The sequence below is a fragment of the Trachypithecus francoisi genome, unplaced genomic scaffold, assembly GCF_009764315.1.
Source record: "Trachypithecus francoisi isolate TF-2019V2 unplaced genomic scaffold, Tfra_2.0 Lachesis_group20, whole genome shotgun sequence".
NCBI classification, from domain to species: domain Eukaryota; kingdom Metazoa; phylum Chordata; class Mammalia; order Primates; family Cercopithecidae; genus Trachypithecus; species Trachypithecus francoisi.
In genome coordinates, this window is record NW_022681466.1 from 55,359,418 (window position 1) to 55,383,871 (window position 24,454).

The 24,454-nt window shown below is 39.0% G+C and overlaps 1 protein-coding gene across 4 annotated transcripts in view; it reads left to right on the plus strand.

Annotated features, from left to right (window-relative positions):
• TAOK1 (TAO kinase 1) overlaps positions 1-24,454 on the plus strand; it is a 178,849-nt gene that overhangs the window by 93,477 nt on the left and 60,918 nt on the right. For 3 of the 4 annotated variants that reach the window (XM_033184399.1, XM_033184398.1, XM_033184397.1), the window contains exons 4-9: positions 619-690; positions 10,226-10,327; positions 12,188-12,233; positions 12,781-12,877; positions 15,613-15,726; positions 17,409-17,500. In XM_033184399.1, coding sequence (XP_033040290.1) covers positions 619-690; positions 10,226-10,327; positions 12,188-12,233; positions 12,781-12,877; positions 15,613-15,726; positions 17,409-17,500 — 523 coding nt within the window. Of the gene's footprint in view, positions 1-618; positions 691-10,225; positions 10,328-12,187; positions 12,234-12,780; positions 12,878-15,612; positions 15,727-17,408; positions 17,501-24,454 lie in introns of those variants that run through there. The other variant, XM_033184400.1, reaches the window with a different exon arrangement.

The following is a 24,454-nucleotide window of genomic DNA, read 5'->3' on the forward strand; positions in this document are numbered from 1 at the left end:
CTAACTTTGAATTTTGTACTCTTTGTGAGGTTTTAGTTATAGGGTTAAACTGCCTTTGTAAAATTAATGGGATGCCTTTGTAAAATTAATGGGATTACCTTTTGTATTATTCTCTTATATATTCTGGAAAGTTCCTTTGGTAGAACTGTTTTTCACTGAAGACTATGTTAAAGGTCATTCATTGGTGTTCTTTCTAATCTGCCATCATTGTTTTACTCATGTTATTGTCTTTAGGTCTGTTTTAGTAATTTATTCTTTCCTAAAAAGTTGTCTGTTTCATTGAGATTTCAAACTTTATTAGCATAGACTTTTATACACTTGCATTGTATTGTCTGTTTATAGTACTACTCAAATTTCTGTATTTTTCTTCTGAATTAGATTACTCAAAGGCTTATTTTCTCATTTTTTTACTTTGCTTTATTTTCTTTCTAAAGTACTAGCTCTAGGATAATTTTGTAAGTATTGCAGTATAGTGTTATTTTAAAAATTTTCTTTAAAAGCGGTTTTGATAACCTTTTTGACATGGTAGTTTACAAATGCTTTTATATTCACAAAGAAATAGTTGCCTAGATTTCACCTGTTAATTTTTACAATGCTTCTCTCTTTGTTCTTCTTTAGGCACGAGATGTGCGTACCAATGAAGTGGTGGCCATCAAGAAAATGTCTTATAGTGGAAAGCAGTCTACTGAGGTAGGTTAAATGTGTACATTCTTGTTTTTTCTTATGTTTATCTCAGAATAAATACATACGTTCTTTTTTTTTTTTTTTTTTTTTTGAGATGGAGTCTTGCTCTGTAGCCCAGGCTGGAGTGCAGTGGTGCAATCTCGGCTCACTGCAAGCTCCACCTTCCGGGTTCACGCCATTCTTCTTCCCAAGTAGCTGGGACTACAGGCGCCCGCCACCACGCCTGGCTAATTTTTTGTATTTTTAGTGTAGACAGGGTTTCACCGTGTTAGCCAGGATGGTCTTGATCTCCTGACCTCGTGATCCACCCGCCTTAGCCTCCCAAAGTGTTGGGATTATAGGCGTGAGCCACCGCACCCGGCCAATATATACATTCTTATTGGTATGTTAGAGGAAGACATAATTTTTAATTGGGAAGGAAGGGTGGGAATTTTTTAAGTGTTAATAGGTGAAGTATGCAAATCTTAAGTGTATATCTCATTTCCCAAACTGATGTACCCATTTAACTCTAGTAGTGCTGAGAGCCATAAACAGAGCGTTATTGGTATCTCCAAAGTCCCCCTACTTGTGCCTTCTGCTTTTAATTTTTTTTTTGAGATAGAGTCTCGCTCTGTCACCTAAGCTGGAATGCAATGGCACAGTCTTGGCTCACTGTAAGCTTCGCCACCTCTCAGGTTCAAGCAATTCTCCTGGGATTACAGGTGTGTGCCACCACACCTGGCTAATTTTTGTATTTTTAGTAGACACAGTGTGTCTCCATGTTGGCCAGGCTGATCTCAAACTCTTGACTTCAGGTGATCCGCCTGCCTTGGCCTCCCGAAATGCTGGGATTACAGGTGTGAACCACTGTGCTCGGCCTGCTTTCAGTTTTTTTGTTTTTTTTTTTAAAGAGATGGAGTCTCGCTGTGCTGCCCAGGCTGGAGTGCGATGGTGTAATCTCAGCTCACTGCAACCTCTGCCACCCAGGTTCTAGCAGTTCTGCTGCCTCAGCCTCCCAAGTAGCTGGGACTACAGGCACATGCCGCCACGCCCGGCTAATTTTTTGTATTTTAGTAGAGATAGGGTTTCACTATGTTGACCAGACTGGTCTCAAACTCCTGACCTCAGGCAGTCTGCCTGCTCCCAGCCTTAATTTTTTAAACTGTTGTTTTAAATATTATTCTTTGTTTATCTTGGAAGGATTATCAGTTTCTAAAAATTAAAGTAGAATAAGATGTACTTGACAATAAATTATATTGGATATGACCTTTTTTTATATATATTTTTTGAGACGTAGCATCTCTGTGTCCCCCAAGCTGGAGTGCAGTGGTGCCTTCTTGGCTCACTGTAACCTCCACCCCCCAGGTTCAAGTAATTCTCCTGCCTCAGCCTCCCAAGTAGCTGGGATTACAGGCACCTGCCACCATGCCTGGCAAATTTTTTGTATCTTTAGTAGAGGTGGGGTTTCATCACGTTGGCCAGGCTGGTCTTGAACTTCTGACCTCAAGTGATCCACCTGCCTTGGCCTCCCAAAATGCTGGGAGCCACCACACCTGGCCTATGATCTTTAAAATTGTTTAAACATTGTTTAATGCCTGTTTTAAACAAACTTTAATCAACATGAATCTATATCTAGTCTGAGAAACAAGCGATGTATAACAATTTGAAAAATTAAAAAATGAAACTATTAATGCTACATTGAATGTACTTTAGTTCAGTAATACTCTAATCAGTTTTCTTCAGATTATATTCTACCTAATTTCATAAATTTATGAAATGTAGTCTGCTTTTAAAAATCTACAATTTGGCCGGGCGCGGTGGCTCAAGCCTGTAATCCCAGCACTTTGGGAGGCTGAGACAGGCGGATCACGAGGTCAGGAGATCGAGACCATCCTGGCTTACACGGTGAAACCCCGTCTCTACTAAAAAAAATACGAAAAACTAACCGAGCGAGGTGGCAGGCATCTGTAGTCCCAGCTACTCGGGAGGCTGAGGCAGGAGAATGGCGTGAACCCGGGAGGCGGAGCTTGCAGTGAGCCAAGATCTGGCCACTGCACTCCAGCCTGGGCGACAGAGCGAGACTCCGTCTCAAAAAAAAAAAAAAAAAAAAAAAAAATCTACAATTCTGCCTGGCGCTGTGGCTCACACCTGTAATCCCAGCACTTTGGGAGGCCAAGGTGGGTGGATCATTTTGAGCCCAGGATTCGTGACCATCCTGGGGAACATAGTGAGACCCCCATCTCAATCAAAAAATAAAATATTTATAAATGAAAAAAGAAAAACTCTAGAATTCTCTTTAATCTTAAAATTTTTTAAAATTATTTTTAATTGTGGTAAAATATACAACATAAAATTTGCCATTTTAATTATTTTCAGTTCCACATTTCAGTGGAATTAAGTACATTCACATTGTTGTGCAACCAACCATTATCGCCATGCATCTCTAGAATTCTTTTTATCTTGCAGCATTAAAACTCTGTAGTCATGAAACAGTAATTCCTCAGCCTCTTGCAACCACCAGTCTACTTTCTGTCTCCATAAATTTGACTAGGTACTTAATATAAGTGGAATCATTTGGGATTTGTCTGTTTGTGACTAGCTTGTATCACGTAACCTAATATCACGAAAGTTCATCCATGTTGTAGTATATGTCAGAATTTCCTTCCTTTTTAAGTCTGAAAAATATTCCATTGTGTATATGTATGTATATGTGTGTGTATGTGTGTGTATATACATATGTGTCTGTATCTGTCTGCTTTGGAGTCTGATTTAGTCACACCTAGAACAAAAATTTTCATTTACCCCATCATCTTTTAATATCTAATATTGGCATCCCTCATGAAAATTTTTTTATGTTGAGGAATACATTTTTTTGAGTTTGCCTTCCAGAGTATTCAAATTTGAAACTTAAAGACCATGGAACAGATTTTCTAGATTTAGCATTTTATAATGTATCTTACACATTTTACGCAAAACACTGTGAACCTATATATATATATTTTTTTGAGATGGAGTCTTGCTCTGTCGCCCAGGCTGGAGTGCAGTGGTGCAATCTTGGCTCACTGCAAACTCCACCTCCCGGGTTCATGCCATTCTCCTGCCTCAGCGTCCTGAGTAGCTGGGACTACAGGCGCCCACCACCATGCCTGGCTAATTTTTTGTATTTTTAGTAGAGATGGAGTTTCACTGTGTTAGCCAGGATGGTCTCGATCTCCTGACCTCGTGATCCGCCCGCCTCGGCCTCTCAAAGTGCTGGTATTACAGGTGTGAGCCACCGCACCTGGCCCAGTGTGAACATATTTTGCTGTGTTCTGTTAAGGCCTTGTGAAATAACATAGGAGGTATATGATCTTAACTCTAGTATACGACATCTCTTAAAGTATTCTATTTATACTGCTTTGCTTGCCATTAAGAATATAGCCCAAATCAATGATAAAACTTAAAAAAATTAAAAAGAGCAAAAACAGATTTCTAGTGCTCCTCTCACACCTACTAAATCTGTAGAATTTCTGGGTATGGACCAAAGGATCTGTATTTTTAGAGTTCTCGGGTTGCTTCTTAAGAGTAACTATGGGCCGGGCGCGGTGGCTCAAGCCTGTAATCCCAGCACTTTGGGAGGCCGAGGCGGGTGGATCACGAGGTCAGGAGATCGAGACCCTCCTGGCTAACACGGTGAAACCCCGTCTCTACTAAAAATACGAAAAACTAGCCGGGCGAGGTGGCGGGCGCCTGTAGTCCCAGCTACTCGGAGGCTGAGGCGGGAGAATGGCGGGAACCCGGCAGGCGAAGCTTGTAGTGAGCCGAGATCACGCCACTGCACTCCAGCCTGGGCGACAGAGCGAGACTCCTCCTCAAAAAAAAAAAAAAAAAAAAAAAAGAGTAACTATGTTTAGGATGTGGCCTGAGTATTTAAGGTTGTCATGAAGTAGCTTAAGACCAAAGGTTTATCTGTATTTCCTGATAGGTGTTAGTGAGTAAGACTCTTAGTAGACTATGTAGGAAAAGATTTTTGTACTGCTTGGTTTTTTTCTGTGAACTTTTCTATATAATAGCTAATTATTCACTAGCATTTTATTTTATTTTATTTTATTTTATTTTATTTTATTTTATTTTATTTTATTTTTTTTTTTTTTGAGGCGGAGTCTCGCTCTGTCGCCCGGACTGGAGTGCAGTGGCCGGATCTCAGCTCACTGCAAGCTCCGCCTCCCGGGTTTACGCCATTCTCCTGCCTCAGCCTCCCTAGTAGCTGGGACTACAGGCGCCCGCCACCTCACCCGGCTAGTTTTTTTGTATTTTTAGTAGAGACGGGGTTTCACCGTGTTAGCCAGGATGGTCTCGATCTCCTGACCTCGTGATCCGCCCGTCTCGGCCTCCCAAAGTGCTGGGATTACAGGCTTGAGCCACCGCGCCCGGCCACTAGCATTTTAGAGTCTGCATTTAGGAACTTGAATCTCAGAGGAATTACTTCATTTGAGTTAAAAACAAAAACAAACCCTAACATTTGGTAATAGAAATAAGCCAAAAACACAGCAGGTGAACTTCATGGTATATAAATTATGTATCAGTAAAACTGTATGAAAAAAAGAAAGGTTGAACTTTTGAAGAAAAATCACTGAATATGGTACATAGTTATCAACATGATTGGTGTATGGTTGTAAAATTTTAATAAGAGTCATTAATGATAAATTTTATCAAACTCAAATTTGTCTTACCTACCTTTAGTGAAATAATTTTGTAAATTATGTAATTGAGTTGTAAACTATAAGCATGCCTTGGAGATACTGTGGGTTTTGTTCTCAACTACTACGATAAAGCAAATATCATAATAAAGCAAGTCACATGAACTTTTTGGTGACCAGTGCATATGAAAATTATGTCTAGGCCTGGTGCAGTAGCTCACGCCTGTAATCCCAACACTTTGGAAGGCCGAGGCAGGCGGATCACTTGAGGTCAGGAGTTAGACCAGCCTGGCCAACATAGTGGAAAATCCTGTCTCTACTAAAAATACAAAAATTAGCCAGGTGTGATTGCACGTGCCTGTAATTCCAAGGTACTTGGGAGGCTGAGGCAGGAGAATCACTTGAACTCAGGAGGCAGAGGCACGAGAATCACTTGAAGCCAGGAGGCGAAGGCTGCAGTGAGTCAAGATTGTGCTGCTGCACTCCAGCCTGGACAGCAACATGAGACTCCATCTTAAAAAAAAAAAAAAAAAAAAAAAAAAAAAAATATATATATATATATATATCTCCATGCTATACTGTAGTCCATTAAGTGTGCAGTAACATTTTGTCTAAAAAAGACAATGTAGGTACCTCAATTTTAAAATATTTTCTTTCTTTTTTTTGAGATGGAGTCTCACTCTGTCACCAGGCTGGAGTGCAGTGGTGCAGTCTCAGCTCACTGCAACCTCCGCCTTCCCGGTTCAAGTGGTTCTCCTGCCTCAGCTTCCCGAGTAGCTGGGACTACAGGTGCCTGCCACCACACCCGGCCTAAAATATTTTATTTCTAAAAAGATGCTAATGATGTTTGAGCCTTCAGCATGTCATAGTATTTTTGCTGCTCGAGGATCTTCTATGTTGATGGCTTCTGACTGATAGGGTAGTGGTTGCTGAAGGTTAAGGTGGTTGTGGCAATTTCTTAAAATCTAATAACAGTGAAGTTTGCCCTATCAGTTTTCTCTTTCACAAAAGATTTCTCTGTAGAATGCAATGATGTTTGACAGCATTTTACCACAATAAAACTTTCAAAATTGGAGTCAATCATCTGTAACTCTATTACTGCTTTATCAACTAAGTTTATGTAATATTCAGAAATTACTTTCTTTGCCCATCTATTACAAGCAGTTTCTCATCCACTCAAGTTTTATCATGAAATTGCAGGAGTTTAGTCACATCTTCAGGCTCCATGTGCAAATCCAGTTTTCCTGCTGTTTCCATCACATCTGCAATTACTTCCTCCACTGAAATCTTGAACCCCTCAAAGTCATTCATGAGGGTTGGAATTCACTTATTCCAGACTCCTGATAGTGTTGCTAATTTGCAGTCCCATCGGTCAGAAATGTTCTTAATGGCATCTATAATGAATTATTTCCAGAAGGTACTCAGTTTACTTTGCCACTATCCATCAGACAAATTGCTGTCTATGGCAGCTATAGCCTTTTTTTGTTTTGTTTTGTTTTGTTTTTTGAGATGGAGTTCACTCTTGTCGCCCAGGATGGAGTGCAATGGCATAATCTCGGCTCACTGCAATCTCCGCCTCCTGGTTCAAGCGATTTTCCTGCCTCAGCCTCTCAAGTAACTGAGATTATAGGCCTGCGTCCCCATGCCTGACTGAATTTTGTATTATTAGTAGAGACAGGGTTTTACTGTGTTGGCTAGGCTGGTCTCGAACTCCTGACCTCAGGTGATCCACTTGCCTTGGCCTCCCAAAGTGTTGGGATTACAGGCGTGAACCACCGTGCCCGGCTGCTATAGCCTTTCTTTTCTTTTCTTTGAGATGGGGTTTCGCTCTTGTTGCCCAGGCTGGAGTGCAATGGCGTGGTCTCGGCTCACCACAACCTCCGCCCCCTGGATTCAAGCGATTCTCCTGCCTTAGCCTCCCAAGTAGCTGGGATTACAGTCATGTACCACCATGCCCAGCTCATTTTGTATTTTTTTAGTAGAGACTGGGTTTCTCCATGTCGGTCAGGCTTGTCCTGAACGCCTGACCTCAGGTGATCCACCCACCTCGGCCTCCCAAAGTGCTGGGATTACAGGCATGAGCCACCGTGCCCAGCCAGCCTTTCTTAAATAATAAGGCTTGGAACTCGAAATTATTCCTTGATCCGTGGGCTACAGAATGGATGGTGTATTCGTGGGAATGAAAACAACATAATTCTCCTTTTATGTCTCTATCAGAGTTATTGGGTGGCTAGGTGCACTGGCAAAGACCAGTAATATTTTGAAAGGAATCTTTCTGAGCAGTAAATCTTAACAGTGGCCTTAAAATATTCACTAAACCATGCTTAAACAAAAGTACTGTCATCTAGAGGCTTTGTTGTTTCATTGAACAAGCACAGGCAGAGTAGAATTTTTGGAATAGTAAATGTGCATTGACTTCAGCTTAAAATCACAAGCTGCGTTAGCCCCTAACAGCCTGTCCTTTGAAACTTTGAAACCAGGCATTTCATAGTTGCTCTGTAGCCATGAAAGTCCTAGATAGTATCTTCTTCCAATATAAGGCTATTTTGTCTACACTGAAGATCTCTTGGCTGGGCATGGTGGCTCACACCTGTAATCCCAGCACTTTGGGAGGCAGAAGTAGGTGGATCACTTGAGGCCAGGAGTTCGAGACTGGCTTGGCCAACATGGTGAAACCCCGTTTCTACTGAAAATAGAAAAATTAGCCAGGTATGGTAGTCCACATGCCTGTAGTCCCAGCTACTAGGGAGGCTGAGGCAGAAGGAATGCTTGAACCCAGGAGACACAAGTTGCAGTGAGCCAAGATCATGCCACTGCACTCCAGTGTGGGTGACAGTAAGACTCTCAAAAAAAAGAAAGAAAATCTGTTGTATAATGTAGCTACCTTCCTCAGTGACACATTGGCTAGATCTTCTGGATAACTTGCATGTAGCTTCTATATCAGTACTTGCTGCTTCACCTTGCACTTTTCTTTTTTTTTTTTTTAAGACAGTCTCTCTCACCCAGGCTAGAGTGCGGTGGCACTATCTTGGCTCACTGCAGCCTCCGCCTTCTGGGTTCAAACAATTCTCCTTCCTTTGCCTTTCCTCCCTAGTAACTTAGGACTACAGGCACGCACCAACACACTCAGCTAATTTTTGTATGTTTAGTGGAGATGGAGTTTCACCATGTTGGCCAGGCTGGTCTTGAACTCCTGACCTCAAGTGATCTGTCCGCCTTAGCTTCCCAAAGTGCTGGAATTGATTATAGGAGTGAGCCACCGTGCCGGCCTACCTTGTGCTTTTATTTTACGGAGATGATTTCTTTCCTTGCACCTGATGAAGTAACCTCTGTTAGTTTCCAACTTTTCTTCAGCTTCCTCACCTCTCTCAGCCTTTGTAGAGTTAAAGAGAGTTAGGGCCATCCTCTAGATTAGGCTTTGTTTTACAGGAATGTTGTGGCTGATTTGATTTTCTATCCAGGCCATTAAAGCTTTCTTCATATCAACAATAAACTTGTTTTGCCTTCTTATCATTCATATATTCACTGGAGTAGCACTTTAAATTGTCTTCGATAACTTTTTCTTTGCATTTACAACTTGGCTAACTATTTGGCGCGAGAGGCCTAGCTTCAAAGCTTGTCTCAGCTTTTGACATGCCTTTCTCACTAAGCTTAATTACTTGTAACTTTTGAATTAAAGTGACAGATATGTGAGTATTCCATTCACTTGAACACTTAGGGGTCATGTGGGGTTATTAATGCCTAATTTCAACTTTATTGTGTCTCAGAGAATAAGGAGGCCCAAGGAAAGGGAGACAGACAGGGTAATGGCTGGCTGGTGGAGCTGTCAGAATACATTTATTAAAGATTAGATTAAAGATTAGAGCACAGTTCATGGCTCCCCAAAACGATTACAACAGTGACATCAACAATTACTGATCACAGATCACCATAACAGATATAATAATAATGATGAAAAAGTTTGAAATATTGTGAGTTACCAAAAGGTGACATAAAGGCATCAAGTGAGCACATGCTATTGGAAAAATGGTGCTGGTGGACTTGCTTTGACACAGGATTGCTACAACCCTTCAATTTGTTTAAAAAAAAAAGTAATATCCGTGAAGTACAATAAAGCAAAGCGCCGTAAATTGAGATATGCCTGTATATTAATATTATTTATTTATTTTATTTTTGAGATGGAGTCTGGCTCTGTCACCAGGCTGGAGTGCAGTGGCTCGATCTCAGCTCAGTGCAACCGCCACCTCCCGAGTTCAAGCAATTCTTCTGCCTCAGCCTCCCGAGTAGCTGGGACTATAGGCACGTGCCACCACGCCCAGCTAATTTTTGTATTTTTAGTAGACAGGGTTTCACCATGTTGGCCAGGATAGTCTCGATCTCCTGACCTCGTGATCTGCCAGCCTCAGCCTCCCAAGGTGCTGGGATTACAGGTGTGAGCCAGCGTTCCCGGCTGAATATAATTTATTTAAACTTTTTAATTTTGACATTTTATCTAAAAATTACCACATTTTGAGAGGCCAAGACAAGTGAATCACTTGAGGTCAGGAGTTTGAGACCAGTCTCAGCAATATAGTGAAACCCCATCTCTACAAAAAATAGAAAAATTAGATGAGCATGGTGGTGTGTGCCTGTAGACCCAAATACTTGGGAGACTGAGGTGGGAGGATCACTTGAGCCCACGAGATGGAGGTTGCAGTGAGCTGGGATCGTCCCACTGCACTCCAGCCTGGGTGAAAGAGCGAGACCCTCCCAGTAAGTAAGTAAAACCAAGCAAACTTGCATGTTCTTGTTAACCCTTCTCAATTTAGTAATTACTTTTATTCTTATATAACTTTCTGAGGAAAAGCCCTGTTCATAATTCTTTACCTTTTTTCTCCCCACAGAAATGGCAGGATATTATTAAGGAAGTCAAGTTTCTACAAAGAATAAAACATCCCAACAGTATAGAATACAAAGGCTGTTATCTACGTGAACACACAGCATGGGTTGGTATTTGCTTTCCCCTTGTTGCAATTTTAGCTGATTTTGGTTTGTAATGAATTAATTCAGAATGTCTCATATTGGTTATGTAAACACATGCAAAATCACCTGTAATGTTAGTTCGTACTGAAAGAAAACAAGCAATATTTCCTAGAACTTGTAGGCAATAAGAGATGATAGAATTTTTGCAAGTCTTACTGCAGAGATTTTTCAGAATTCTGTTGACCTTTGTGTGTATGATAAAATGTCCTCTGACAGTTTTAGTAGTACCATTCAAACATTGTGAAAACAATCATGTTACTTGAGATTGAAAGTTAGCATATATTTTCTTGACATAAATGTACTGTAATGCATTTAACCAGAAAGATCTTGGTGAAATTTGGGTGAATCCTGGTGAAATTAGAACTGATCATGATTCCTTGGCCGAATAATATAATACTAAAGATAGAGAATTGTTGCCCTTTATTATAAGAAGTAGAAATTAATTTTGCCCTTTTGTTACCAGGAATGGCCCCTTATTTTGAATAATTAATAAGCCGCAGCTAAGTATCATTTTAGTATACTTACTGTAGATTTAGATTTGTAGTGTTTGGTGCATTTTTATCCAGTTTGTTTTGGTGGTGGTAGTGATGACTTGTAAAATTGAGGCTATGATTAAAGAAAAAGCAGTAATATTAGACGGGTAACCTCTCTGCTTCTCAGGGTTCTCCATCCATAAAATAAGGATACTAATAGGACTTACCTCATAATGTCATTCTGAGGATTAAATTGGTTACTGTATAAAAAATACCTGGCACATAGGAAATGCTCTGTTTGTTTTCAAAGAAACAGCTGTGACCTAAGCTTTGTATAGTTTTTCCTCAGTATCTGTGGGGGATTTGGTTCCAGGACACCCACCCCCAGGATACCAAATCCCTTCTATAAAATGGAGTATCTGCACATAACCTATGCACATCCGCCTATTAATTTTTTCAATCATCTGTAGATTAGTTATAATACCACAATGTGAATGCCATGTAAATAGTTGTTATGTTGTATTGGCTTTTTGTTTTATTTTTGTTGTTATGTTGTAGTTTTTTAAAATTTTATTTATTTTTGAGACGGAGTCTCTGTGTCGCCCAGGCTGAAGTGCAGTGGTGCAGTCTCGGCTCACTGCAAGCTCTGCCTCCCAGGCTCACGCCACTCTCCTGCCTCAGCCTCCCGAGTAGCTGGGACTGCAGGCACCCGCCACCATGCCCAACTAATTTTTTATATTTTTAGTAGAAACGGGGTTTCACCATGTGAGCCAGGGTGGTCTCAATCTCCTGACCTGGTGATCTGCCCGCCTCGGCCTCCCAAAGTGCTGGGATTATAGGCGTGAGCCACCATACTTGGCCAATTTTTTTATTTTTTCAATTATTTTTGATACATAGTTGGTTGAATCTACAAATCTAGAACCCACAGATGTGAAGGGCTGACTATACGTATAATTCTAGAGAACACAGTTTTCTGTCTTCTAACAATGATCAGTATTGTTACTATAGATTTGTAGTAATGGAATATGTGTATTTCTTTATAATTTTAATTAGTAATTATATATGAAATGCACAGCTTATAGAAGTTATTATATGTTGGCATTATTAAAAGATTAATGTATCATTGGCTTGACTGCATTTAACAAATCACTGAATACATAACTATTTTTTATTAAAAAGTTTTAAAAATATATTTTTCTGAGAAATATCTATATAACTATTTTTTTAAGATAAATGGTGACTAGAACTTTACTTCAAACTATCTTCTTGATCTACTGGGTGAACTTATTTTATCTTAAATATAATCTTTATAATAATACATTTTAATGCTTTTATAATTTTTCCATGTAGCTTGTAATGGAATATTGTTTAGGATCTGCTTCAGATTTACTAGAAGGTAAGTTTCCTTTGATTATTTTTAAAAAAGTATTCACAGAATAAAATGATAATTTAGTTAGACATTATTTAAATGATACTAATACCAAATAATGTAAAATTTTCCAGAAAGAGCAGAACTCTTAATCTTCAAATTCTCAGCATGGTATATGCTGTCCTTATTAAATGTTATATGTTATACAGTAGCTTAAAATAGTCATGTTTTCTCTCATTGTGACTTTACAAGTATTTTTCTGAATTCTCTGTTATTCTGCTCCTCCTGTTCAAAACAAAGATAAGTGAGAATAAAGAGAGAACTCTGCTGCTATTGTTTTTACATCATCAAATAATTATTTAATATCATTAGCTAAGAGAAGAATTGGCTATGAACTGTGCTTTAACAACTGGCACAACTGTGTACAAGTTACAAAGTTTAATAATCTTTATCATCTTGGAAAATAAATCTCTTCTTGCTAAGTATCAGTTTTTTAAAATTGCCCCATGTATTAGATATATATTTTTTTAACAAAAATGTTCTGTGTATTAATTATTTTCAAATAAATTTTAAGTTCACAAAAAGCCATTACAAGAACTGGAAATAGCAGCAATTACACATGGTGCTCTCCAGGGATTAGCCTACTTACATTCTCATACTATGATTCATAGGTAAGTGCTTTGGAAATTATCATGTATTGATGAGTAAATGGTTTGTTGCATATTATCAACTTTAGAATTTATTAACCCTAAAGTTTTTATTGGTTAAAGCCAAATAAAATAATATAAACTCATTTTTTTAAGACTTTTCATATCCTAAAATGAACATAGTGGTATACTTGATCTCTCTAGGATTTTTTTTTTTTTTTTGAGACGGAGTCTCACTCTGTCGCCCAGTCTGGAGTGCAGTGGCACGATCTCGGCTCACTGCAACCTCCACCTCCCGGGTTCACACTATTCTCCTGCCTCAGCCTCCCCAGTAGCTGGGACTACAGGCAAGAGCCACCGCGCCCGGCTCTCTAGGATAATTTTTATCTTTGCCTATATGTGTTGCTGGACCTTGTAAAAGTATGTATACTTTTTAGATTAGTGGTAGAAATTTAGCTGTAGAATCATTTAATTTGCAACTGGAATGGGCATTAGAGAATCATACAGTTTTTCTTTCTCATTTTACAGGTAAAATCACTGATGTCTCAATTTGTGACTGTAATTTCCTAAGGGTTGCAAAGCTGAATAGATTAGAGCTAGAACTAAATCTAGATCTTGTTTCTTCTTGGTAACTGATAATGACAGATTTATTCCATTGATTCCATGACATATGGACGAATAAAAGCTGCTTAAGGCCAGACAAAGTGGCTCACACCTGTAATCCCAGCACTTTGAGAGGCCTAGGCAGGTGGATCACTTGAGGTCAGGAGTTCCGAGACCAGCCTGGCCAATATGGTGAAACCTTGTCTCCAATGAAAATGCGAAAATTAGCTGGGCTTTGTTGTGGGCATCTGTAATCCCAGCTACTTGTGAGGCTGAGGGAGGAGAATAGCTTGAGCCCGGAAGGCGGAGGTTGCAGTGAGCTGAGATTGTGCCACTGCACCCCAGCTTGGGTGACAGAGTGAAGCTCCGTCTCAAAAAAAAAAACACAGAAGCTGCTTAAGACTCTTTATGCTTTTGAGCTGTGGTCCTTTTTTTTTTTTTTTTTTTTTTTTTTTTTTTTGAGACGGAGTCTTGCTCTGTCGCCCAGGCTGGAGTGCAGTGCCGGATCTCAGCTCACTGCAAGCTCCGCCTCCGGGTTCACGCCATTCTCGGCCTCAGCCTCCGGAGTAGCTGGGACTACAGGCACCCGCCACCTCGCCCGGCTAGTTTTTGTATTTTTAGTAGAGACGGGGTTTCACCATGTTAGCCAGGATGGTCTCGATCTCTGACCTTGTGATCCGCCGTCTCGGCCTCCAAAGTGCTGGGATTACAGGCTTGAGCCACCGCGCCCGGCTGAGCTGTGGTCCTTGATAATCCTTGATTATGTATAATAACTTTGGAGTTAAAACATTTTATAATGAATTTTTGGCACTGGTATTGGTTCTAGCTGTTGTAGAAGAAAATTAGTATTTTCTTATACATATATGAACCAGGCAGTACATATTAAACTATATAATAGAGTCATTGTGAGTTAATGGGTTATCATTTTTTAACATCGGGATAAGATCTGAGAGATACCTACAAGCTAGTAAATAAGTGAGTGCCATAGTTGGAATTTCAACCTAAGTTTTTCTCAAATTTAAGATACCTCTCCATTTAAAAAAAAATCTAAGAAAAATAGATTCACTTCATGTTATGCTCTAAAATATTATAGTAAGAATTAAGGGCTTGGAAATTCAGCACTTTAATTTCTATTTTAATTTTTGAATAATTAAGTATATATTTAATGCTAATTAGACAGATGGTCTTATTATATAAATATATATTTAATGCTAATTAGACAGATGGTCTTATTATATAAATACCTGTTTTCTGGCTGGGCGCGGTGGCTCAAGCCTGTAATCCCAGCACTTTGGGAGGCCGAGACGGGCGGATCACGAGGTCAGGAGATCGAGACCATCCTGGCTAACACGGTGAAACCCCGTCTCTACTAAAAATACAAAAAACTAGCCAGGCGAGGTGGCGGGCGCCTGTAGTCCCAGCTACTCGGAGGCTGAGGCAGGAGAATGGTGTAAACCCAGGAGGCAGAGCTTGCAGTGAGCTGAGATCTGGCCACTGCACTCCAGCCTGGGCGACAGAGCCAGACTCCGTCTCAAAAAAAAAAACAAAAAACCTGTTTTCTTAGTTTAATAGACCATTGCTATTTCAGAAAAGTACATTTGGGATCATTGATACTACATTATCCATATATTTCAGTTTTTATTTTATATTTAGGGAAACTATGCTGAAATTTGGAAATGATACGAATATATCTTTATGTATTTACTTACTTTGAATAAGTCTTTTTCAAAAAGTTTGGAGAATAAGGTTCTTTATGTTTTCTTTTTTGTTTTTACGTTAAGTATGGATACTCAGAAATCTTATGTATGATACAGAGATTGTTTGCTAATTACAATGTATTTTTAAAAACCATTGTTTCTACCAGTAAACAGAAACTAAAATATAAACTGTATGCTCCAGTGAACTAATTTTCTTTTTTTTTGCTGCTATTTGTCTTCTCTTTTAGAAAAGTATTACTGTATGTTTATTTGAATTCTGTAGTTTTTTGTTTTCTAATTTGAATATTAATTCTCATTATCTCAATTGTGTGATTACCCCAGCACTTAATTATTTTGATTTCTCCTTTTCTATCTTATGAATTCTTATTTTATTTTTATCGTTTTAAACATAATCTAATGAGGGAAAGTTAAGTAATTTTCTGTATTCCCTAAACCTAGAGATATCAAAGCAGGAAATATCCTTCTGACAGAACCAGGCCAGGTGAAACTTGCTGACTTTGGATCTGCTTCCATGGCATCACCTGCCAATTCCTTTGTGGGAACGCCATATTGGTAAGAATAGTTAAAGCAGTCAGCAGCCGTTTTAAGTGTCTATCTGTGTTTAACATGAAATACAAATGAAGTAGAAGGTAAAGTACTGTCAGGAATGTTAAACTCGGCCAGGTGAAATGGCTCACACCTGTAATCCCAGAACTTTGGGAGGCCGAGGCAGACAGATCGCTTAAGGTCAGGAGTTTGAGACCAGCCTGACCAACATGGTGAAACCCTGTCTCTACCAAAAAGTACAAAAATTAGCCGGGTGTGGTGATGCACCCCTGGAGTCCCAGCTACTTGACAGGCTGAAGTGGGAGAATCACTTGAACCCAGGAGGCAGAGGTTGCAGTGAGCTGAGATTGTGCCACTGTTCTCCAGCCTGGGCGACCCAGTGAGACCCTGTCTCTCAAAAAAAAAAAAAAAGATTAAAAATTGAAAAAAAGAATGTAGGACACTAATTGAAGACATGCATTAGTGCTTCATTTACAAATAAGATACCCATAAGATTGATAATTGTGTGATTGAGTTGTAAGCTGCCCTAGGCACTTTTATCATGGAACACCATTTTTATTTGAAAGAAACACACAAACTATGATTATTCAGTCTTGGTTATTGTGGCAGATAATTTTCTTTAATAAACGACATGAACTTATAACTTCAAGGAAAACAACTGACAATAGTTGTTGCCAGTAGTAACATTCAATCTTTTAAGCAAAAATAGACTTTTTTTTTTTTTTGAGACGGAGTCTCACTCTCTCGCCCAGGCAGGCTGGAGTGCAGTGGCGTGATCTTGGCTCACTACAAGCTCCGCCTCTTGGGTTCAAGCGATTCTCCTGCCTCAGCCTCCTGAGTAGCTGGGATTACAGGCACCAGCCACCATGGCCGGCTAATTTTTGTTTTTTTTGTTTTTTTTTTTTTTGAGACGGAGTCTCGCTGTGTCGCCTGGGCTGGAGTGCAGTGGCCGGATCTCAGCTCACTGCAAGCTCCGCTGCCTCCCGGGTTCACGCCATTCTCTTGCCTCAGCCTCCCAAGTAGCTGGGACTATAGGCGCCTGCCACCTCGCCCGGCTAGTTTTTTGTATTTTTTAGTAGAGACGGAGTTTCACCGTGTTAGCCAGGATGGTCTCGATCTCCTGACCTTGTGATCTGCCCGTCTTGGCTTCCCAAAGTGCTGGGATTACAGGCTTGAGCCACCACGCCCGGCCTTGTATTTTTAGTAGAGATGGGGTTTCACCATGTTGCTCAGGCTTCTCAAACTCCTGACCTCGTGATCTGTCCGCCTCAGCCTCCCAAAGTACTGGGATTACAGGTGTGAACCACTGCGCCTGGCCAAACATTAGACTTTTGTAATCGGATCCTGAGACCAAAATATTTGAGAACCACTGGCCTAAAGGATATGAAGTATTATAATCTGCAAACTGGAGCAGATGCAGAATATAATTCTGCCTTGGGAGCTTCTTTTTTTTGGGGTGGCTGTTACATGATAATGATGGATAGTGAGAATAAATCTCACATTGTATATGCATTGCTAAATATTTACCTTACAACCTGTAATGCACTTAGTTCCCATTATAAAAATTCTTATGTCCAGATATGTTGACTAGAATTCAAACCGGTGATCTCCAGGTAGATGACTTACATTCTCAAAGAATAGTATACTTTTTAAAAAAATGTTTAATTTAAATGAACATTTTGTTCTAGGATGGCCCCAGAAGTAATTTTAGCCATGGATGAAGGACAGTATGATGGCAAAGTAGATGTGTGGTCTCTTGGAATAACATGTATTGAACTAGGTAAGCATTGTTCTTCATTACTATGGATTAAGGTTTGATAAATGTTTTACATCAATTTCTGTACCGATCTATAAAAATTATAGATTTTTATCTTAAATGTGACTTTATAAGGGGGGCAATATATTTAGTAAGGTTTTCACTTTGGTTGTTTGGTAATTTTTATTTGTATTAGGGTTAGCTATATTATATTTGCTCTGTTCCATTATAGCTAAAATAATTTTCCACTGTGGTTTTAATTATGTTTGAGGAATCTATGTCTAACATTAATGAGTATTTGTTAAACACCTAGCATATGTTTATGATTACCGGATTTACCAGCTGTAGAAGATCTGTAAAGCATTCATAACTAGCTGGGGTAGTTACTACTTTTTTTTTTTTTTTTTACTTTGAATTAGGAATGAAATTAGATGTCAGACTGTCATACCTACATACCATTTTGTAACAGTTTGATATATATATGATTTATAAGATGGTAAGTCCGACTTCATTCAACAGGGGCCATAATGATAGGTATATGGATCACTGTAACAGGGTCTTACAGTGAGGGAGAGAGTGGATTCAGTTTCCTGTAGCAGTTTGATTTAAAGCACACATTTTGTTCAGTTGCTCGTAAATGGAACTGTGCTAAAAACAGTGGACCGTCATAACTTATGTGAGCCAGTAAACTGTCACTGCAATTGAAGATGCTGGCCATCTTCTTGCTCTGGATTTCCCAGTGGAGGTCTACCAGCCCAATAGTCTTTTCCTTTTTATCTTCTTATAAGAGCATTGCATTAAATTTTACTTATTTATTTGTTTATTTACTTACTTATTTATTTTTGAGACATGGTCTTGCTCTGTCACCCAGGCTGGAGTACAGTGGTGCAGTATCAGCTTACTCTAACTCTGCTTCCTGGGATCAAGCAGTCCTCCCACCTCAGCCTCCCATATAGCTGGGACTGCAGGCGCACACCACCACACCAGGCTAATTTTTGTATTTTTAGCAGAGACAGGGTTTCGCCATGTTGTCCAGGCTGGTCTCAAACTCCTGGGCTCAAGCTATCCTCCTGCCTCAGCCTCCCACAGTGGGGGGATTTCAAGCATGAGCCACAGTGCTCATCGAAGCCATTCTGAAAGGAGTGACTGAGGATGGAAAATAATACATTAAAAGTAAAATCTATTGGTAATTTTTATTAATCATTATCTACTCGAGTTTGTCAGTTTTCGAAAACAAGTATAGGGAAAATGAGGTAAAATGAAGGTAAAATCTTGCTTGTTATTACACAGTAGATTAAAGTTATGATTTCTATTACAACCAGACTACCTTGCAGTCCAGTTTTTTTTCCTAAAACATAATCTTTAAGTATTTTCACTTTTGTTGGAATTCTTATGTTAACTACTCCCTTCAAGCTCCACATCCTGCTCTTTGTTTTATAGTTTAACAGCATCAACAAACAGAGATTTGGAGATGACCATAATGTCATACTTGTGATTTCCTTATCTTAATTTGAAGTTTCAAAACTATTTCTTCCATTTCAAAGTACCTTTAAGTGTCCTAAACTCTAATCTCTATTATTTTACGTATGATTCTTTTTCCTACCCATAGATCCTAATTAATTTCTTAAGAATCCTGGATACACATGTAGAGAAGCTAGTTAATGTACTCTCTGCCCATGGGATCCTTTTACTTTCTTAATGCTGGCTGATGCATACATGTGCCCCTCAGTGATAGTGAAATTGCTTTAATGGACCTGTTATATTTCATTGATATATTTTAAGATTTATTTGATTAGAAGGCATTTGTTGGCTCATTGTTCTGCTTAGAACAAAATCTACCTAAACTTTGTAGTTTCCGTGAAATGGCTTCTTATTTCTAGCTTTTTATTCTACTTCATAAAACAGAGTTCCTTCACAATAGAAGATTTTATACTTAAAATAAAGCAACTTTAGATGTGACTGCCTTTAACTAATTTTACATGGGTGAAATATTTGAAATAATTTCTTAGAATTTTAGGCATTCATTTGGTATCTTCACTTTTATAATCTTTCATAATAATGTTAAACATTTTACTTACAAATGTTTTGAATATTTTGAAGTACTAAGTCAGGAACTATATTTTAAGCCTGTTTATGGTTATAGGTGAAAGGTCTAAAGTAGCACAGGCCAGGAATACTTTTTGCGATGAAGGAAGTGTTCTGTATGTATGGCTTTTCAGCTAAGGGAGTGAATTTTCTAAAATTTTGTTTAAATACATTTGCATTTAAATAGTCACATGTGGCTAGTTAGCTACCGTGTTAGATAACACAGGTCTAGAGGTATGATTTTCGTTTTTTTTCTTTTCTTTCTTTTTTTGGGGGTGGGGAGATAGAGTCTCACTCTGTTGTCCAGGCTGGAGTGCAGTGGCACAATCTTGGCTCACTGCAACCTCCACCTCCCGGGTTCAAGGGATTCTCCTGCCTCAGCCTCCCGAGTAGCTGGGATTACAGGCGCCTGCCACCAAGCCCAGCTATTTTTTTATTTTTAGTAGAGATGGGTTTTCACCATGTTGGCCAGGCTGGTCTCCCACTCCTCACCTCAGGTGATCCACCCACCTCAGCCTCCCAAAGTGCTGGGTTTACAGACGGTGAGGTATGATTCTCAATGCAAATCAGATTCAGTCTTGGGACACATACTTATTATAATATGCTTTTCTATGTTGGAAGAGTTAAGGATAGCAAATTAAAACAAACTATTTTCTTACAGTATAGGTAACAGAAAAAATTTACATCAACTATACCATTATTGGTCTTGATAAACATAGTTATGAATAGATAGATATGACTCTTTCATGCTTTAGTGTCGCAGAGGTTGAAATTACTTGGTTATGTCTTAATACCAAGAAATCTTATAATACATAATTTTTCATGAGTGGGTTTGGTTACATGTTTCTTTATAGTTAATCTGATGAAAATTCTTAGTTTCTTGTTATTCGAACTGCATGATTATATAATCTTTGTAAAATGTAATTTATCATTTTTAATTACATAATATGTTTAGGGTATAAAATTATAGAAATACAAAAGGAGTGAAAAGAAAATAAATTATTCATAGTTCTACTCTCAGCTGGGTACAGTGGCTTTACATCTGTAATCCTAGCACTTTGGGAGGCCGAGGCGGAAGGATTGCTTAAAGCCAGGAGTTTGAGACCAGCCTGGACAGCATAACAAGACCTTGTCTCCACCAAAAACAAGACAAATTAGCCTCACACCTGTAGTCCCAGCTACTTGGGAGGCTGAGGTGGGAGGATCCCCTTTAGCCCAGGAGTTTGAGGCTGCAGTGAGCTATAATTATGCTACTACACTTCAGCCTGGGTGACAGAGTGAGACCCTTTCTAAACAAACAAATTAATTAAATTAAAATAATACAGGAAACAAAAGTACACAAAGTCATTTTTCCCATTGAGAGGAATAAATGAAAATATTAAGTTTGAACCCATTTATCTCACCCTTTGGTGATTACTCTTCTGTATAAGTATATATAATTTGAACTCTTTCTCTGGAAATTTTATTATTGGACATTGTTTCTGAGATTTACTTTCTAGACTGTTCAGTTCTTCTGTCTCAGTTTCATCTAATTTCCTTTTGAGTTTTGGAGGTATTAATTTTACAGAAGCAGTTCAAATTTATGGGTAGAAACAGTTTAGAAACACGCACAAGATAATAAGAAATAGTATCTCTAACTTAAAATAAATGTGGTTTAAAATTAAGTGGTGGCTCATGCCTCTAATTGCAGCACTTTAGGAGGCCACGGTGGGAAGATCACTTGAGCTCAGGAGTTGGAGACCAGCCTGGGCAACATGGAGAAACCCCGTCTCTACAAAAAAATTAGTTGGGCATGTTGGCATGCGCCTGTAGTCCCAGCTGCTTGAGGGGCTGAGGTGAGAGGATCACTTGAGCCCAGGAAGTCAAGGTTGCAGTGAGCTAAGATCGTAGCACTGCACTCCAGCCTGTGTGACAGACCAAGCCTTTATCTCAAAAAAAGGAAAAAGTTTAGTAGTAGCTTATAAAAATTTGAGACAGAAAATATTTGGCCGGGTGCAGTGGCTTGTGCCTGTAATCCCAGCACTTTGGGAGGCCAAGGTGGGCAAATCACTTGAGGTCAGGAGTTTTAGACCAGCCTGGCCAACATGGGGAAACCTCATCTATACTAAAACCGCAAAAATTAGCTGGGTGTGGTGGTGCATCCCAGTAATCCCAGCTACTTGGGAGACTGAGGCAGGAGACTCTCTTGAACCGGAGAGGCAGAGGCTGCAGTGAGCTGAGATCTTGCCACTTCACTTTGATCCGGCTGACAGAGTGAGACTCTGACTCAAGAAAAAAAAAGTTATTTGAATTTATGAGAGTCTAACACATAAATTCGGTGAATCTCTTCTGTGATTTTTAGCCAAGTTTAATATTCTTTGATAAAATTGAGAGATTTTTAATTTAATAGTGAATGACAAAATTAAAAAGCTATGTTCTAGTTTGATATAGGTTTGATATATTGATGGTATACCGTTTAAAAGATTTAGTGACCAAGAGGTTTAGTCACATTGTAGGTTGAAGTGGAATGGGGATTCAGAATTTGAACAGAGAAAGGAGGGCATCTGCTTAAGGAGAGAAAAGATGATCACAAAGATGGGATATTGGTTACATGGGAGGAATTTATCAGATAGAAAAATAAATTAAGGGCCAGTCATGGTGGCTCATGCCTGTAATCCCAGCACTTTGGGAGGCCAAGGCTGGCAGATCACCAGAGGTCAGGAGTTCAAGACCAGCCTGGTCAACATGGTGAAACCCTGTCTCTACTAAAAATACAAAAAATTAGCCGGGCATGGTGGCCCATGCCTGTAGTCCCAGCTCAGGAGGCTGAGGCAGGAGAATTGCTTGAACCTGGGAGGCGCAGGTTGCAGTGAGCTGAGATTGTGCCACTGCACTCCAGCCTGGCAACAGAGCGAGACTCCGTCTCCAAAAAAATACATATATATATATATATGTTAAGGATAATGAGAGCAGGGTTTCTCTCATTGTCAGAGAAGGATTTTACAAATGTGGAAAGAGAAAGCTAGAAATAAACACGATGTTGTTGGATTGGAATTTGAGATATTGTACTACAGTATTTATTGTTTTCAAATATAAATATCTAATATATGTCATGTGTTTGTACACATAGGTGTATAAATGTATTATGTACATGTATATATTCCCAACTCTGTTCATTGAGCGTGTCTGAGAGCAGTGACACCCCAGCAGCAGTAAGCACACCTAGTACAACAGCCCCTTGGAGAAATGATTGATCCAGGGTCTGGGCTAGGGAAAGCATAAGATGAAGCTAGGACATCTTAGTGTACCAGAAAGCAAGAAAGTAACCAAATAATAATGGGACCATGTCCAAAAGACAAGCCAGCTTAAAAAGGTTTCTACTGTTCAAATATGAGGTAATTTGAACATCAAAATAAATGATATATTATAACTTATTAAAATAAAAATCTGTGACTCCATACAATAAATAAAAGAATAAAGTTGAAAGTTTCATGAGAAGCAGAATATTTATGTAGATTCAGAGTACCATCTTGCAAAATGCTTATTAATTACAAAGGAGGAAAGGGAAACTTTATCATGAAGAAGACTGGCAGACATGGGCCTTAATCAAGTGATCAAAGTGAATACCATCAATAACAGAACTTCTCAAAATCAAGTGCCACCTCATAGGATACAAATTATAGCATTACCTCTGTGATACTCCTGCCAAAGGTGTTTAGCCTAACTCTGATAATAGGAAATGTCAGAAAATCTCAAACTAAGGTACATTCAAGAGTCCTGTATATCTCAGTATCTTCAGAGGATTGGTTCCAGAACCCCCTCAGATAAGAAAATGTGTAGATGCTTAAGTCTCATATAAAATGGCTTAGTTTTTCATGTAACCTATGCATATCCTCCCATATACTTTGAATAATCTCTGGATTACTTACAATACCTAATATAATATAAATGCCATGTAAGTAGCTGTCTTAAAAATTTGTATTTTTGGCTGGGCGCGATGGCTCACACCTATAGTCCCAGCACTTTGGGAGGCCGAAGCGGGTGGATCCCCTGAGGTTGGGAGTTTGAGACCAGCCTGACCAACATGGAGAAACCCCGTCTCTACTAAAAATACAAAATTAGCCAGGCATGGCAGCGCACACCTGTAATCCCAGCTACTCGGGAGGCTGAGACAGGAGAGAATTGGGAGGCTGAGACAGGAGAGAATCTCTTGAACCCTGGAGATGGAGGTAGTGGTGAGCCAAGATCTCGCCATTGCACTCTAGGCTGGGCAACAAGAGTGTAACCACGTCTCAAAAAATAAATAAATAAAAATTGTTAATTTTTTTATTGTTAAAAGTCTTTGTTGTTATTTTTATTATTTTTCCCCAGATATTTTTAGTCTGTGGTTGAAATATTTCAGTTGGTTGGTTCAGTCTGTGGATGCAGAACTTACAGTTACAGAAGGGCAACCATACTTCAATTTGTCAAAGTCATGACTTCAACTTTTACCTTAAGAAACTAAAACAAAGAGCAAATTGAACACAAAATAAGCAGAGGATTATGATGATCAAAGCAGAAATCAGTTGAATAGAAAACTGAAAAACAATAGAGAAAATCAGTGAAACCAAAAACTAGTACTCTGAGATCAATAAAATGATTAAACCTCTAGCCAGACTAATCACAAAATAAAAGAGAGAAGACACAAATTTCCAATATCAGGAGTAAGAGATTATAATCACTATAGATTTTACAGGTATTAAAAGAGTAATGGGGAAATATGAACAATTTTATGTCAATAAATTTGACAACTTGGATAAAATGAACAAATTCCTTGAAGATTGCCAATACTCAAAGCTCACTATTGCTACACGGGATATTATTGGGACATTTGAATGAAATTTGAATGTAGTTTGGGGATTGGATGATAGTCTT